Source organism: Pyrgilauda ruficollis, unplaced genomic scaffold (genome assembly GCF_017590135.1).
Source record: "Pyrgilauda ruficollis isolate IOZ18807 unplaced genomic scaffold, ASM1759013v1 scaffold128, whole genome shotgun sequence".
NCBI lineage: Eukaryota > Metazoa > Chordata > Aves > Passeriformes > Passeridae > Pyrgilauda > Pyrgilauda ruficollis.
Window position 1 is genome coordinate 1,185,916 of NW_024511210.1, and position 13,015 is coordinate 1,198,930.

The 13,015-nt window shown below is 34.6% G+C and overlaps 1 protein-coding gene across 1 annotated transcript in view; it reads right to left on the reverse strand.

Moving 5' to 3' along the window:
* Positions 1 to 12,760, reverse strand: part of ALDH1A1 (aldehyde dehydrogenase 1 family member A1) — a 30,345-nt gene extending 17,585 nt beyond the window's left edge. The window contains exons 1-3 of the mRNA XM_041458437.1: positions 12,650 to 12,760; positions 5,331 to 5,435; positions 1,332 to 1,472 (exon numbers count right to left, since the gene is read on the reverse strand). Of these exons, the coding sequence (XP_041314371.1) occupies positions 1,332 to 1,472; positions 5,331 to 5,435; positions 12,650 to 12,739 (336 nt within the window). The 5' untranslated portion in view covers positions 12,740 to 12,760. The remainder of the gene's footprint in view (positions 1 to 1,331; positions 1,473 to 5,330; positions 5,436 to 12,649) is intronic.
* Between the last annotated feature and the right edge of the window lie 255 nt (positions 12,761 to 13,015).

The window sequence follows — 13,015 nt, forward strand, 5'->3', positions numbered from 1 at the left end:
AGACTTGGGAGGGGCCTAAGAGAAAGGGAATTCTTTTATATTATGAAAGTGGCAAATGTAAACAAAAACTAATTAAATGTTCCATCTTTCCTGTGGAAAAAAGATTGTACCTCCATCATCTTTGCATTTGTAATGCTTTAGACTGTACCATGAAGAAAGAAATGCCAGCTCATCCAATTATTTAATAGACAAGAGGGCATACTGCTCTATTTAGAATATAGCTGTCTTTAAATTTTGTCTCTCTCAACTCAAATCTAGAATTTTAAAGGACATAAGTTCCAGTCACACAAGGTTTCTCCTGAGAAACTCTACTATACAATGGGCAACAGTGCTTTGCAGTTGGTTTAAATATTATGAGCTTGTCTACAGTGTGCTTTGTGGCTAATGGCTAAATAGTTCAAACTGTAACTAGATCAGTCTGACTGATCACCCTGAATGCTGGATTCCCTTCCTTCTCTAAATATTTATGCTGTTGGCAGAAAACCAGGATTCATCTTCAGCACAAGCAATTATCCCACCTAAATTTTAATTTCAGAATGAGCTTGAAATAGCAGAGTAGCACTATAAGTGCTCTCTTCATGATAGCACCATAAGTGGAGTTTAAAACAAGCAGGAGAGGATACTAGCCTTTATCAAATTGGGGTGTATTTCTATTTTATATGTCACTTCTTGCCTTAGTGCACAATCTGTAGGTGAGAGCATTACAAGTTATGTGTCTTTTGTTAAGTGTGATAAAATAGCCAATTCACAGTGGTTTGTAAGGAGAGGGCATCATTCCCCAGCACTCATATTATCATTATTTATAAAATATTCCATCACTGTCTTTGGTTCTCCTTAAGCTTTATCATGCATTACTATTTACAAGCTGGCATTAATGAAGGACCAGTGATAAGAAAATATAGAATAATGAAATTCAAATTTTTTGCTGTTCTGACTTGTGTCATCTATAAGTATGGAGCCAGGCTTTGAGTTTAGGCCTTGATTCAGGCTTTGATTTGAGTTTAGGCCTTGATTCAGACTCTGGTTTAGACAAGCATTAACCATGGGATCAATGTTAGTGTACCCTTAAGAATCAGTGATTCAAATTACTGTGGTTGTAGGCAGTTTAAGTATCACTTTAAAGCTAATCAAATAGTCAAGTACTTTGTGAATATAGGGTGTTGATAGACCAGAGTGCAAGCCAGCTTAGAGAAGTCCTTTTGCTACAGAGAAGAAAAGCAAGTGTTGAGACAGCCTAGCTTTCCGAAGAGCAGGCATGTTAAACTCTCCTTTATCTTTCTGTAGAAATCAGGACTTTTCTTCTTGTCCTTTTGTTCACATATCATACTCACAGCTAAAATCAGACGATCTCTTTCGACCAAGTCAGCTAGTTTATTCAAGAGTCTTCCTCGCTCTGAAGCATCCATTGTACGCCAGGTTGATCCGAGCTCAAAAGCCTTTCTAGCTGCTTTAACTGCCTTGTCTACGTCCGCCTGTGGGGAAAACAAAAACACTTATGTGATCAATAATTGGTTCTGTCATAAGCCTTTTTTTGCTGTTCAATGTGTAAAGTTTAGCAGAAGTTTTGACATAAAGTTGAAGTAGGAGGAAAAAACCCCAATCATATAAAAATTAGTACCAGTAATGTTAAATACATGAGTTATTTTCTTTCAAACATTTCTGTTGCTATATCAGGAATGTGAAATTCTATGAGAAACAGATGGGTTCTTAAAGTTTCCAAAATAAAAATACATGAAAGAACTCTATTTTTAAAATTTAGATTTTTAAGCCCTTCCTATACACCAAGCACTTACATTAATGATAAAATCTCTTTTATTTATAAAGAGATGCCTGAGTCTGTAAGGTAAATGCTTAATTACTTATCATCTGAAAGTATCTTACAGGGCAATGAAGACCAGGTTAGAAAGCCTGTTCGTTAGGATGTTTTATAAAATGAAGACAAATTTATTATTAAGGAAAATAAATCAATAAGTTTATTTTTTAAAAGTTTTAAAAAACATTTATGGATAAAATGACTTTAAAAATAAGCCAGGTTTAAAAAGCTAAGCCTAGGTATTTTGAAGTCTAAGCACTGTCTTTGCATATACAGCTAATTCATTGGTCCATTGATGTTTTTTTGTTGCATATTTTGTTACTTATCATTTGGTTTCCAGTATAGAAGAAAAATCTACAATGAAACTGGTCTGTGCAAAGGGTGTTCCAGGATTTAAGAAAAAACACTTACAATTTCTTGAAAAAAGGCTTTTTGTACTTGAAATTCTTCTATATTTCAAAATTCTTGTAAAATTTACCAATGAAAACAGCGACATAGAAAAGAGGTTTATTCTAGATTTCTTTTTGTCAGAAACAAAAATTTTTGAGAAAAAAAAAGGAATAAAAAGGAGTTTCTATATAGGCCACATTTCCTAGAGAAATTTGCATGCAGTGTTTGAAGGATATCTTTCAAACATTTTTTTGTCCTGCTGATTGGTAGTATCTCCTCCATGGAAATCATTATCAAGGTTAACTAAGTCAGCAAATTCAACTAAGTCAACACTATAGTCAATTGTTTTAAACATGAACTAGATCTTGAATCTTTAACTGATATTGGTAGTGATCAGCTAATTTTAAGAAGCTGTGAGTGGGGTGTGTTAGTGGCTTGGAAAGCCCAGCACAGACCTGTGAGGCAGAAGGCCACAGAACTTCCAAAACTTTTTCCAGAAAATTTTGGAAAAGATAGGAAGGAACTATGTGAATAGCACAGCCATTACTGTAGGGTAATACTGACCAGTCACCTACACCAGGTAGCTGAAATCTACCAATTAAAAATTGATTTTGTTCAGAATCTTTCAGCATGTTGTCAAACACCTCACCACTATATGTGACCCCTATCATTAATTTTCTACATCTTTGCAATAGGACTCAACTGGAAAAGGAGAAGGGGAAAAAATATCATATGAATATGAATGGCGTAAATTAAAGCTACCTTGTCTGGTGTTCCTTCTACTAGAAGTGCAGAAATAATTAAAACCGAGAAAAATAATACAAAAGTAATAGAGGGCTGTGAATGAAAAATAATTTAAAAAGATTGTTCTTCAACTGTATGAAATATAATTTCATTGCATAAATCTACACTGTGAGTATAAAAACTCCTTTCTGAGCCAGTTTAGATTTTTTACAGAAGTACATTTAGTTTACATAAACTGATCATTTGGTGAGCTGCTTTATTATTACTAGGGGCCTTTAGGATTAGGAATGTGTCTTGAAAGAGCCATCAAACTGGAAGAAAACAGTTCCCACCCACATATATGTCTGCTCTTTGTAATCTCCTCTTGTTTTTTAAAATACCACTCCAAGGCAATGGACAGCCCTTTGTCAACCCTATTGTAAGCACAAATTAAATTCCTAAAATCTCTTGGCTCATTATCTGAAGTCTAGCCTCTTGCATATTAGGTTCATAATGGCTGTGTAATTTACTAGATCTGCACAATTCACAAGGCAATTTAGTTAATAGCAGTTGTCATTACACATTAGTTTGCAAAATTATTGAAGAGAAAGCAAACCTGTGTTTTGAATAGTATTATCTCTTTTATTTAATGAATTGTTAGAGAGCTTGTAAGGAAAGAAAGATACAAAAATTTTTAATGATAACTGAACAGTTGCAGGTTATGAGTTATTTAATTTAGGGATGATAAATTATCAGTGTCTCAGCACTACTTATAGATAGCTGGTATTAAAGAAAATAAAAACCTTTGAAAAACTTCAGGTGTTTAGATTTTTAAAAATTATTTAATTTCAGGTGAAATAATTAAAAGTCAGACTTTCTCAGCCATGTTTCTCTAAGAAAATGTTTAAAATGTGACATCATTATGACCTTCTTACTAATTTATGGTCACCATTGCTCAAGTACTAGATAACATTAGAGACAAAGATTATTAGTTGAGATTACAGACCAGAGTGAGAAAGATTTAATGAGAAGATGATTCTGAGCATATTTCTCAATAGAGAATTTTATTTCTGTGTGAATTTCTGTACAGCAATTTAAAACATTCTAAAAAACCATGTGCTTATTATATTGGCAATAACTTGTGGTGAACTTATAACACAGACAAACTTACAATTTTAACATTAGTTCTACTGGATAAAAAGTTGTTTAACATTTTGATGCTAAGCTTAAAAAATACCTCTTATACAAAACATTCTAGAGAGGCATATTTTTTGACTAAAATGAATATATAATTTTGTGAGAAATGTGAAAAAATTCACTTTTGGATGCAAGATTAACTTTGAAGTAGAAAAGTAGAAAATTAAATATATATGTGCAAGAGCCAGACCAGTAATTATAAAACCAGCCTTATTTCCAATTACAGTCATCTCGTAACATGGAAATAAAATCTTCATTTCTTGTATTTACTTTCTCAGAATATATTAAAAACCCCTTTCTTTGGTCAGTACTTTTAATGCTGTTAAGCACACTACTGTCTATCCTATTTAAGAAAAACTACTACCTTCTTTACATCTAAACTATTAGTAGCGCTAGACAAATCCTGTTCATAAGAAAAACTCCTAATACAACAAAACTACAGAGATTATGGCCTAAGTTTTCATTATGTCTTTGATTACATGGCATTTATCTGAAACTTTCCACCACAGAATCTCATAATTTTTTTTTTTTTAAATATGTTTCTTTACAGTTTTGAACAATATATTAGTCATCTGCTTCACTGACTCAACATACTTTAAGGAGGTCAGTTTTGTGGAATTAGTGACTATTTGATAGGCCACAATCAGCTTGAAAGTAATTTTTAGGACTATGTTCCAATATGTTTTTCACAAAACAAAATATTTGTAGGGGGCAGTGAGACTACATATAGCTAAAAACAGTCATGGTAGTGATCATCTTCACAGAATTTGTGGGAAATGATAGGTATTCGTCCTTTTTACATTTTCTATAAGGAAAAGCCATTTATAAATGTGTCATGAACAAGATTATATTAATTTTTAATGAAGAAAACATAACAGAAAAATAAAAAAATAAAATAAAATACCACCTATTTTTTTAGATGTCAATTATCACAGATAAGAAAAAGAATCAATAATATTACTAAAACAAATCAGCAAAAAAATTTCTTCAGAACTTTTCTCATATGAGCCTAAGGTAAATCAGTTTTTCAGTGCCTCTTTACAAAAAATGTCATGGTTTATTAAAAAAGAGTTTGTGAAAGAAGGTATACAGGATGAAGTACTTCCATCTGAGGTGGTTCTACATTACACGAATGGCTGCTTGCCTTCCTACTTTTAAGATGAACTGAAATTAAAATTACAGTTAAGAGCAATAAAGAAAACCCTACCTTGTCACCTTCTTCAACCTCACAGATTTTCTCTTCGGTTGCAGGGTTAAAGACTGCAAATTTTTTACCACTGACTGAATCATGCCATTCATTGTTTATAAATATCTGCAGCGGAAGAAACAGTGCAATATTAGTAACACATATGTAGCTGTTGTCTCTTCTATGTTTTAGTGAATAAACCTACCTTTCATAGCTGAGAGCTGCCAGATTGATAGATGTCTGAACTAAAACTGGATAGCTGTTATTACATTATTCTGAAGAGATGAGTAATCACTTACACACTTAACCGGACAAGTTTTTAAAAATTCACTTCCCTTGGAGAGGAAAACTTTCTCTACATTGCATTTTTACATTGTTAATGTCATAAAAGTATGCTGCTGTAAAGTGGTCCTTCCTCTTGGTGAAGTAGAAGGGAGGTTCAGCCCTAAATGACCTATGGAAACTTACCTGAATTTCCTGTGCCCACAGGGTTGGTAACAATACAGGCCCTTTCTGTTACATGGCTTGACAGAAGTAAACCAGTCCTTGTATTTAATAAGTACAGTATATTGAATTAAGAATATCCTGGATATCACTGTTTTAATTAGCTTTGCTTTGATTTACCTCCAGTCTCTCCTGCCAAAGGAAAAAAAAAAAAATCCCAACCGAAAACAAACCAAACCATCCCCCCAAACAAACAAGAGCAATAGCAGGATATTTTGAAATTGAAGCCAAGACTGAAATAATCCCTGTCATAGCCAATTGTATGAGTTAAAGAATCATGGAATGGATAAGGCTGGAAGGAACTACAGTGGGGTCATAAGGTCCAATTTCCCTGCTCAAGAAGGGTTATATTGGAGCACATTGCACAGAATTGCACCCAGATGGTTTTGTGTACTTAGGACATACAAAAGGACCTCTGGCTGAAATTTGAGGTACTTATCTCTGTTCACAAAAGCAAAACACAGCCTGGGTCTTACCTGTGGATGCACAAGATCTATCCTACTCTAGAGCCTGCCATCTCTGGAGCACTGTTGGTAAAATAATCAAAGTGGTTTAATATCTTTTTAAACTGTAGGTTAACCTTGAAGCAGAAAGGAAATGGCCATTGAAAAGACCTGATAAATGCACAGCTGTTAAAAAGAGGAGGATAAGTTGCTAATAATTGTTGTGTACACTTGGAGTGGGCATGAAGTATACAGTCCAAAGTTAACAGCACCTGTCCTTCTCTGCCTGGTCCTCTGTGATCTCTGGGTTCTAGTCAGTGCTGAAACGGGTGTGCCATGCTAAGCTGTCCTACCAGTACCTTGAGCCCACCCTCCTGATGGTGGTGGGCTGGTGCCCTCCCTTCTCCGTGGCTTCCAGTGCCATTGCATTCTAGGCGTGCGTGTGAGATCTCGAATGTACTCACCTGCAAGGACATGTCAGGCTCTGACTCACTGTACCAGGTGTTTTGAGCTCAAATTGTGCTTCTCTCTAGAGTCAAGGCATCTTGCCCCACAGTTAGTTACTGGAGTCTGGCAGTGAGATCAGCTAGCACTCTCCACTAGGACAAAGAACCTAGGGTTGATGCTTAAAGTTACAGGAACTTTGAAATAGAAAACCAGAAAATACTTTGGTGTAGGCAAAGTATATGACAGGTGACTCATGACATGGCAGAACAGTATCCAGATGCCAGAACTGTAGGATAAATGCTTTTTGTCACAGAAACTTGAGGAATAAATCCTTCTACCACAACCACATATGTTATTAAAATGTGACAGATTTCAGGGAATAATTTTTCTGCATAGTATTAAAACTGGTTGAGTAGTTGTTAGTAATTGGTAAATAGTTTATTAATAGCTATCAAAATTGATAAAATTAAGATCCATAAATGGATATGGCAATAATCTGTAAATATATTAATATATTCCTGTATTATATTAATACAGTTCTGTATTTTTCTGCTTGTCATTATGTGGGCAACATACTGTGTCATTGCCACCTCTGACCATCAGGATGGACCAGAAAACTCCTGATTTAACAAAAGCTGTCTGTGAATAAATATCTAAGTCCATAGAAATTTCTGATCAGTGATGAAGCAAGTTATAAGAATACCCACACAAAATTCCAATTGTGGTGAAAGGACAGAGACAGCAGTTAAGTGGTTAAAATGACAAAAGCCATTGCCAAGAAAAGAGGCAAAGTAAAAGGTAAATATTAACATAACACTGCTATGATGTTACAGTATGCCAAATTCATATCTGTCTGTGAAAGGAATAATAGAAAAATATACCATTTTTGGAAATATTTAAAGTGCTTGTTTAAATACTACATTTATTGCCTCAATCAATATCACCCATAATATTAGTTTAGAATTAATTTCTTATTAATGTTTCTAATACCATTCCTGTTTAAAACATAACTTCATTATATTTGATATATATATATATATATATACATATATATATATATCTATATATACACACACACACACACACACAATATTGTATCAGAGTTGTGTAAATCAAGCTACCCGTATGTCTTTCATAAGCTAGATAGTGGCCTTGCAAAATGGGGGTAAGAAAGATGGGAGAGGAAAAATATCAAAACTCTCATGTAAGATGTATTAACACATTTCAGGGCATCTGCACTCATTAATGTGCATGCAGCCATGCTCATAAAATGCTGTGGAGTGTTTTCTACAAACAGGATGTGGAGCTCTAAATCCAGGCAACACTGAAGTACTGGCTAAGAGCAGCCTCTAGCAACAACCTTGACCTGCTGAGGAAAACAATGCTTGGGATCACCTTGCAATAGGTTAGAGTGTTTTGTCAGTGAGTCAGAACTCCACTGTCAGTTCTTCAGACACAAATGCAAAGGACCTACCCCTCTGTGGGAAGTGCTGTGCACTGGATTGTCTGTGGTGACTGCCTACGGCCCGCCAGGTTTAGGGCTACAAATTTATTTTGCAAAGATTTAGAAATATTGTTACAGATGTTTTGTAACTCTTACTTCACTGAAATTTTAGGAGAGAAGATTTTTGTTATTATTTCAACAACTCAAAGAGTAACAACTGTTCAGATTTCTTTGCAGTAGAACTGGAAATACAGATTTCCAGTAGATGAGACTGTACACTGTTCGAGCGTAGTATTTTAAATAAAGCACAGGCAACATCATTCAAAAACCATCTGATGTCTTTATTCCTCAATGTCATAGGGCAATAAAATCTTGCATTTCTGAAATTATTGATTTCAGTTCAAATGATCTAATACCATCCATTGATGTTGAAGTTACCTGTAGGGCTACAGTATTTCTGTCCTTGTTTCCACAGTTGATTTCACCACTCAGGTGACCTGTGCAGAGAGTGGAGACACAAGACCTGAACTTTGCCCTCTTTTTTTGTTGGTTTTTTTTGGTCATCTCAGTGGTTTCTTTTCCTTCAGTTCTGGAGTATTTAGAAAGAATTTTAAATTAATTTCAGAGTACCTGCTAGATGGGAAGTGACATATTGGTGTCTGTGCTGCATAAGGGAAGAAAGCATTTTACTCTGTACAGCTTTGCTTCTGAAAAACAACACCATGGCTTTGCTGAAAGAAATTTTAGGGTCTTTACATTAGGTGTCATTATCTTATGAATCATAACTTTTTGCTATGCAGTCTGTACAGGGTTTCAGGCTTCAGTCCCTCTGCAAAATAGCTTAGAAGTACAGCTTAAAAAGAATAATTCTGCTGTTCCATTGATCCCATATTCAGCATCTTTCTATAAACTCCCTGTTCAGGAGAAAGTTCAGGAGGAAGTTCTATATAATTCATTAATAATGATTTTACATTATAATTCATACAGAGATGTAGTCAAGAAAGGTAATGGAACTATCTAAAAAGTGGACCTTCACTAACTTAGCTGTTAAGGATAGCTTTTAAAACATGAAAATAAAGGCCTAAGCTATCTTCTGTTTAGATATCAGAAACTCTTCCAAACTTACCGTATAAGAAAAAGCAAAACTTCTTCCCACCTTAAATCTGCCCCTGGCTATAACAAAACTTTTCTTGACAATCCTTTTCCAGAGATAAAAGCAACCACCAGATTTGAGCCCTTGCTCATCTGACTGGTCTCAAGCTTTCTCGTGTGGACTGTGAAGCAGGGAATTTCACAAAGAGCACGTTTTTACAGGCCAGGAACAATGAGGAGACACCAGGGCTGAGGCTGGACACATGCTGGAGGCAGTTCAGCACCACTCAGTGTGAGGTGGTGAGCAGTGCTGAATAACTGTTGTACCTGTTCACTCCTGCTTATACAGATTGTGATAGCCACTCAGGTAATCTTGAGTACAATAACTCACTAAGAATTTACCTGGCAGTAAATTTTACAGATACATCTAAGCCTTAAAATTTTGTGCCCAAGACAAGTCTCATTTCAAGTGCCAGAATCTCTAATTTACTAGTCTCAAATTATGTCATGGAATCTCACTGTATTCTTTGAGCGATAAAATTAAAATATGTGGCATTTCTTAAGGTACTACCAAAGAATGAAAATTGAAGCTTTAAAGAAATATGTCAATACAGATGCTGGTGTGAAATCTTTTTTTTCTCCCCTTCAAGTTTTTCCTTAGAAGAATTTTATATTTGGCAAATATTCTATGTAAGTTTCTTTCTCTCTCTTGCAATATGCTATTATTTATGCAGGAATTACATTTTACTGCTGCAATGGACTAATAATCAGAGAACATACTCTTTCTATTAAATATTATGTATCTTTTTTTGATTTTCCACTTAGTGACTCTGTGTACACAAAGTGAGCTGATCGTAGAAAGAGTCAGTTTCTATAGTAACTTTATAGCTCATTACCTTTCCCCAGATATTCCAATTACGTTTTTGAGCTTTTATGCCTGACTTTTGTTTTTGAAGCTAGTGGCTGCAGCATTTTAATGTTCAGCTTTAATTTTTTTTTTTAATTTTTCTTTACTCAAAGTGTCTGACCCTTCCACAGTTCCTGATATTACACATGTGGCTGAGCAAGAGAATATTGAGCCCTTCCCGTCGTGCAATGTGACAACCTAATAATTAACTAATCTTAGTTTCTCAGATTAAAGGAGTACTACAGGGTTTAGTGTATGTGAAAGTATTATGACAGAAAGCATTTGTCAAGTAATCATTGTCTAATTCCTCAGTGTTGACTAAGTAAAATATTTACTAACACATTTTTAGCTAGCTACCAAAAGTCATTGGGTTAATGGAGATATCTTTAAAGGAGGTTTATTTATGAAACCAACTCAAGATTACTTTATGGTTCAAAATCCAAGCCAATTTCAGTGTTTAAAATACATTTGAATTGATGTCTGAAAATCAAATTTCATGAGGAGTGTTCAGTGTTATACCATATGTAAAAGGCTTATTCTGAAGTATATCTATACTGATCTATAGATCATTTAGTTAAGGGAACTTTGTGAACAGCCATAAATGATCCCAAACATAGAAAATAAAATAGAAAGACTGTTAAATAAACAGAGTCCTTGGAACATCTCCTGCAGTTCTCTCTTCAGATCCTTTTGTTGATGACTGGTAGAAAAAGATGAATTGGAGGTTACAAAGATGAAGGACGTAGTTCTAGCTAATTTAGACAGAAAGTTTAATACATAAGCAGCAATTAGTGCTTCCCTCATCTTGATCCTTCCAGTGTTATTGGTCACCCATATTCCATGTTCCAACTTACATGGGACAGGAGAGGCATGGGATGGGTACACAAGAGAGCAAAGGCCTTATTAAATTTGGGCATGAGTGTTGTGTATGGGGTGACATTTCTGTTTTCCCAACTCCCTATCCCTCAGTACACTGCTGGGGCTTTCAGAAAATCCTGTGTGGTATTTGAAGAGAGGAGGAAAGCATTGCAAAAATCAAGCCTCCCCAGATGTGTGCTAGATTTTGTAAACAAGGGCGTTGCTTTTCTACACAGTTAGAATTTGTATGCAGCTTTTAAGGAAAGGGTACCTATCGTCAAGGCAAGATAAATATTTATTATGTGACACTCTACTTGATTGCACACTACAAATTAGATTTTTCAGCAATGCTGGCTGTCTTTTGGTTGCTTTTTTGTACAAACAGAATAGATTCTTAACAACGAAATATTTTAAAAGGATGAAAATATTTACAGGAATTTGTGTATTGCATATTCTGTTACATCACTTGGTGTTTTTTGAATATTAGTTTTAATTCATATTGTTGTTTTCCTTTAGAAAGCTAAAAAATCAAAGAGTAAAATTTTTTTTGAGACAGGAAGAGCAGTAGCAGGCTACTACATGGCAGAACTACATATCTTTCCTGTTAAATATTTACAAAGTAAGATCCTGTGTGATTTATTCAAGAAAGAAATGTAGTGGAACATAGTTAAGTTTTTTCCATTAGAAAAAAAAAAAAAGATAGCATGGAATTTAAAATAACTAATTTAGATTAATACCTACTTTAGGAAAAGAAACTAAACAGTGGTTCTAGAAAATAAAATTATTTCCCTTGTTATGGTATCAAGAAAAATAAAAGAACAGTAACCAAGAATTTCCAGAGTTAAGAGGTTCTCTCTGATCAATTCAAACCTGAATGTTTCGGAGGGCAAAGTTTCTATCAACACTTTTCCAAAGTTCTAGCAGATATGTGTGTTACAATACAATATTATAAAACCAGCAAAGAGTCTCTTAAAGCTGGAAGCACAAGTCTGGATTCAGACCTTTTTTACATGTATATTTCTAACTCTATATGGAAAGAATTTGCTATTTCAAGGAGTTTATGGTAATATTGCATTGTTAGATTGGTAGACTATATCTAGTTTATTAGCTACTTTTTTACTTGAAAAACAGATTCAAAACCAGGTTCATTTTCTCTAATGTAAATATGTGACCAGAATTAATTTTATTTTAGTTTTGTTTTCACACATCCCTTTCCATGTAAGCTTATCTGGTATAATTATTTGAATCTGATTATAACACAATGCAATATGCTAACATTTTAATTTGCTGTTTTAATTCACTGTTCTGAAAAATAATATAGTAGAAATGTTTCCTTCTTTGTTCCATTTATACCTTCTGGTAAACTTATCACTGATGAAAATTTGTTTCAGGAGAAAAACAACACCCACACCAAGCGGAATATGGAACAATTTTATCATGCATGCACACATGGGTGCTTTAAATTAGGTTAAAAGGTTAACTGAATATCACTTGCTAGTATGTGTAAAATTAGAATTCAGACAGAATAAACATAATAAGCACTGATTTACAGTGTCTTCCATAGTTCATATAAAGTTAAAATGAGCACATCCTACTGTCTGAAGTGAATGCATAAGAAAGATTAGGAAAAGCAAGTGCTACTAACCTTGGTGTACTTAATTTTCAGATCTTTTAATGGTTCTGGCAGCGCTGGCATAACTGGCGCAGGATTGCCATCTGAGCCTTGTTTCTTCATGATTTCAGCTGAGAAGTTCGAGGATGTTCCTGAAACACAGGTGAAATAAGGTATAAAGGGAATACAGTGATTTTTGCCCTGACTGAGCTCTTGGCTTTATTTGTGCTTTTTATCTGAACCAGCCATGGTACATTTGCATACAGGAATATGATTGGGTGAAAGAATTCATCGCAAAGAGAAAATGACACTACTTATTTTTATGACCAAAAGCCTTTTCAGTGAGCTGAGACCTTGATGAAGCACATGCTGCTGAAACAATCTGCCTAAGCAGACACT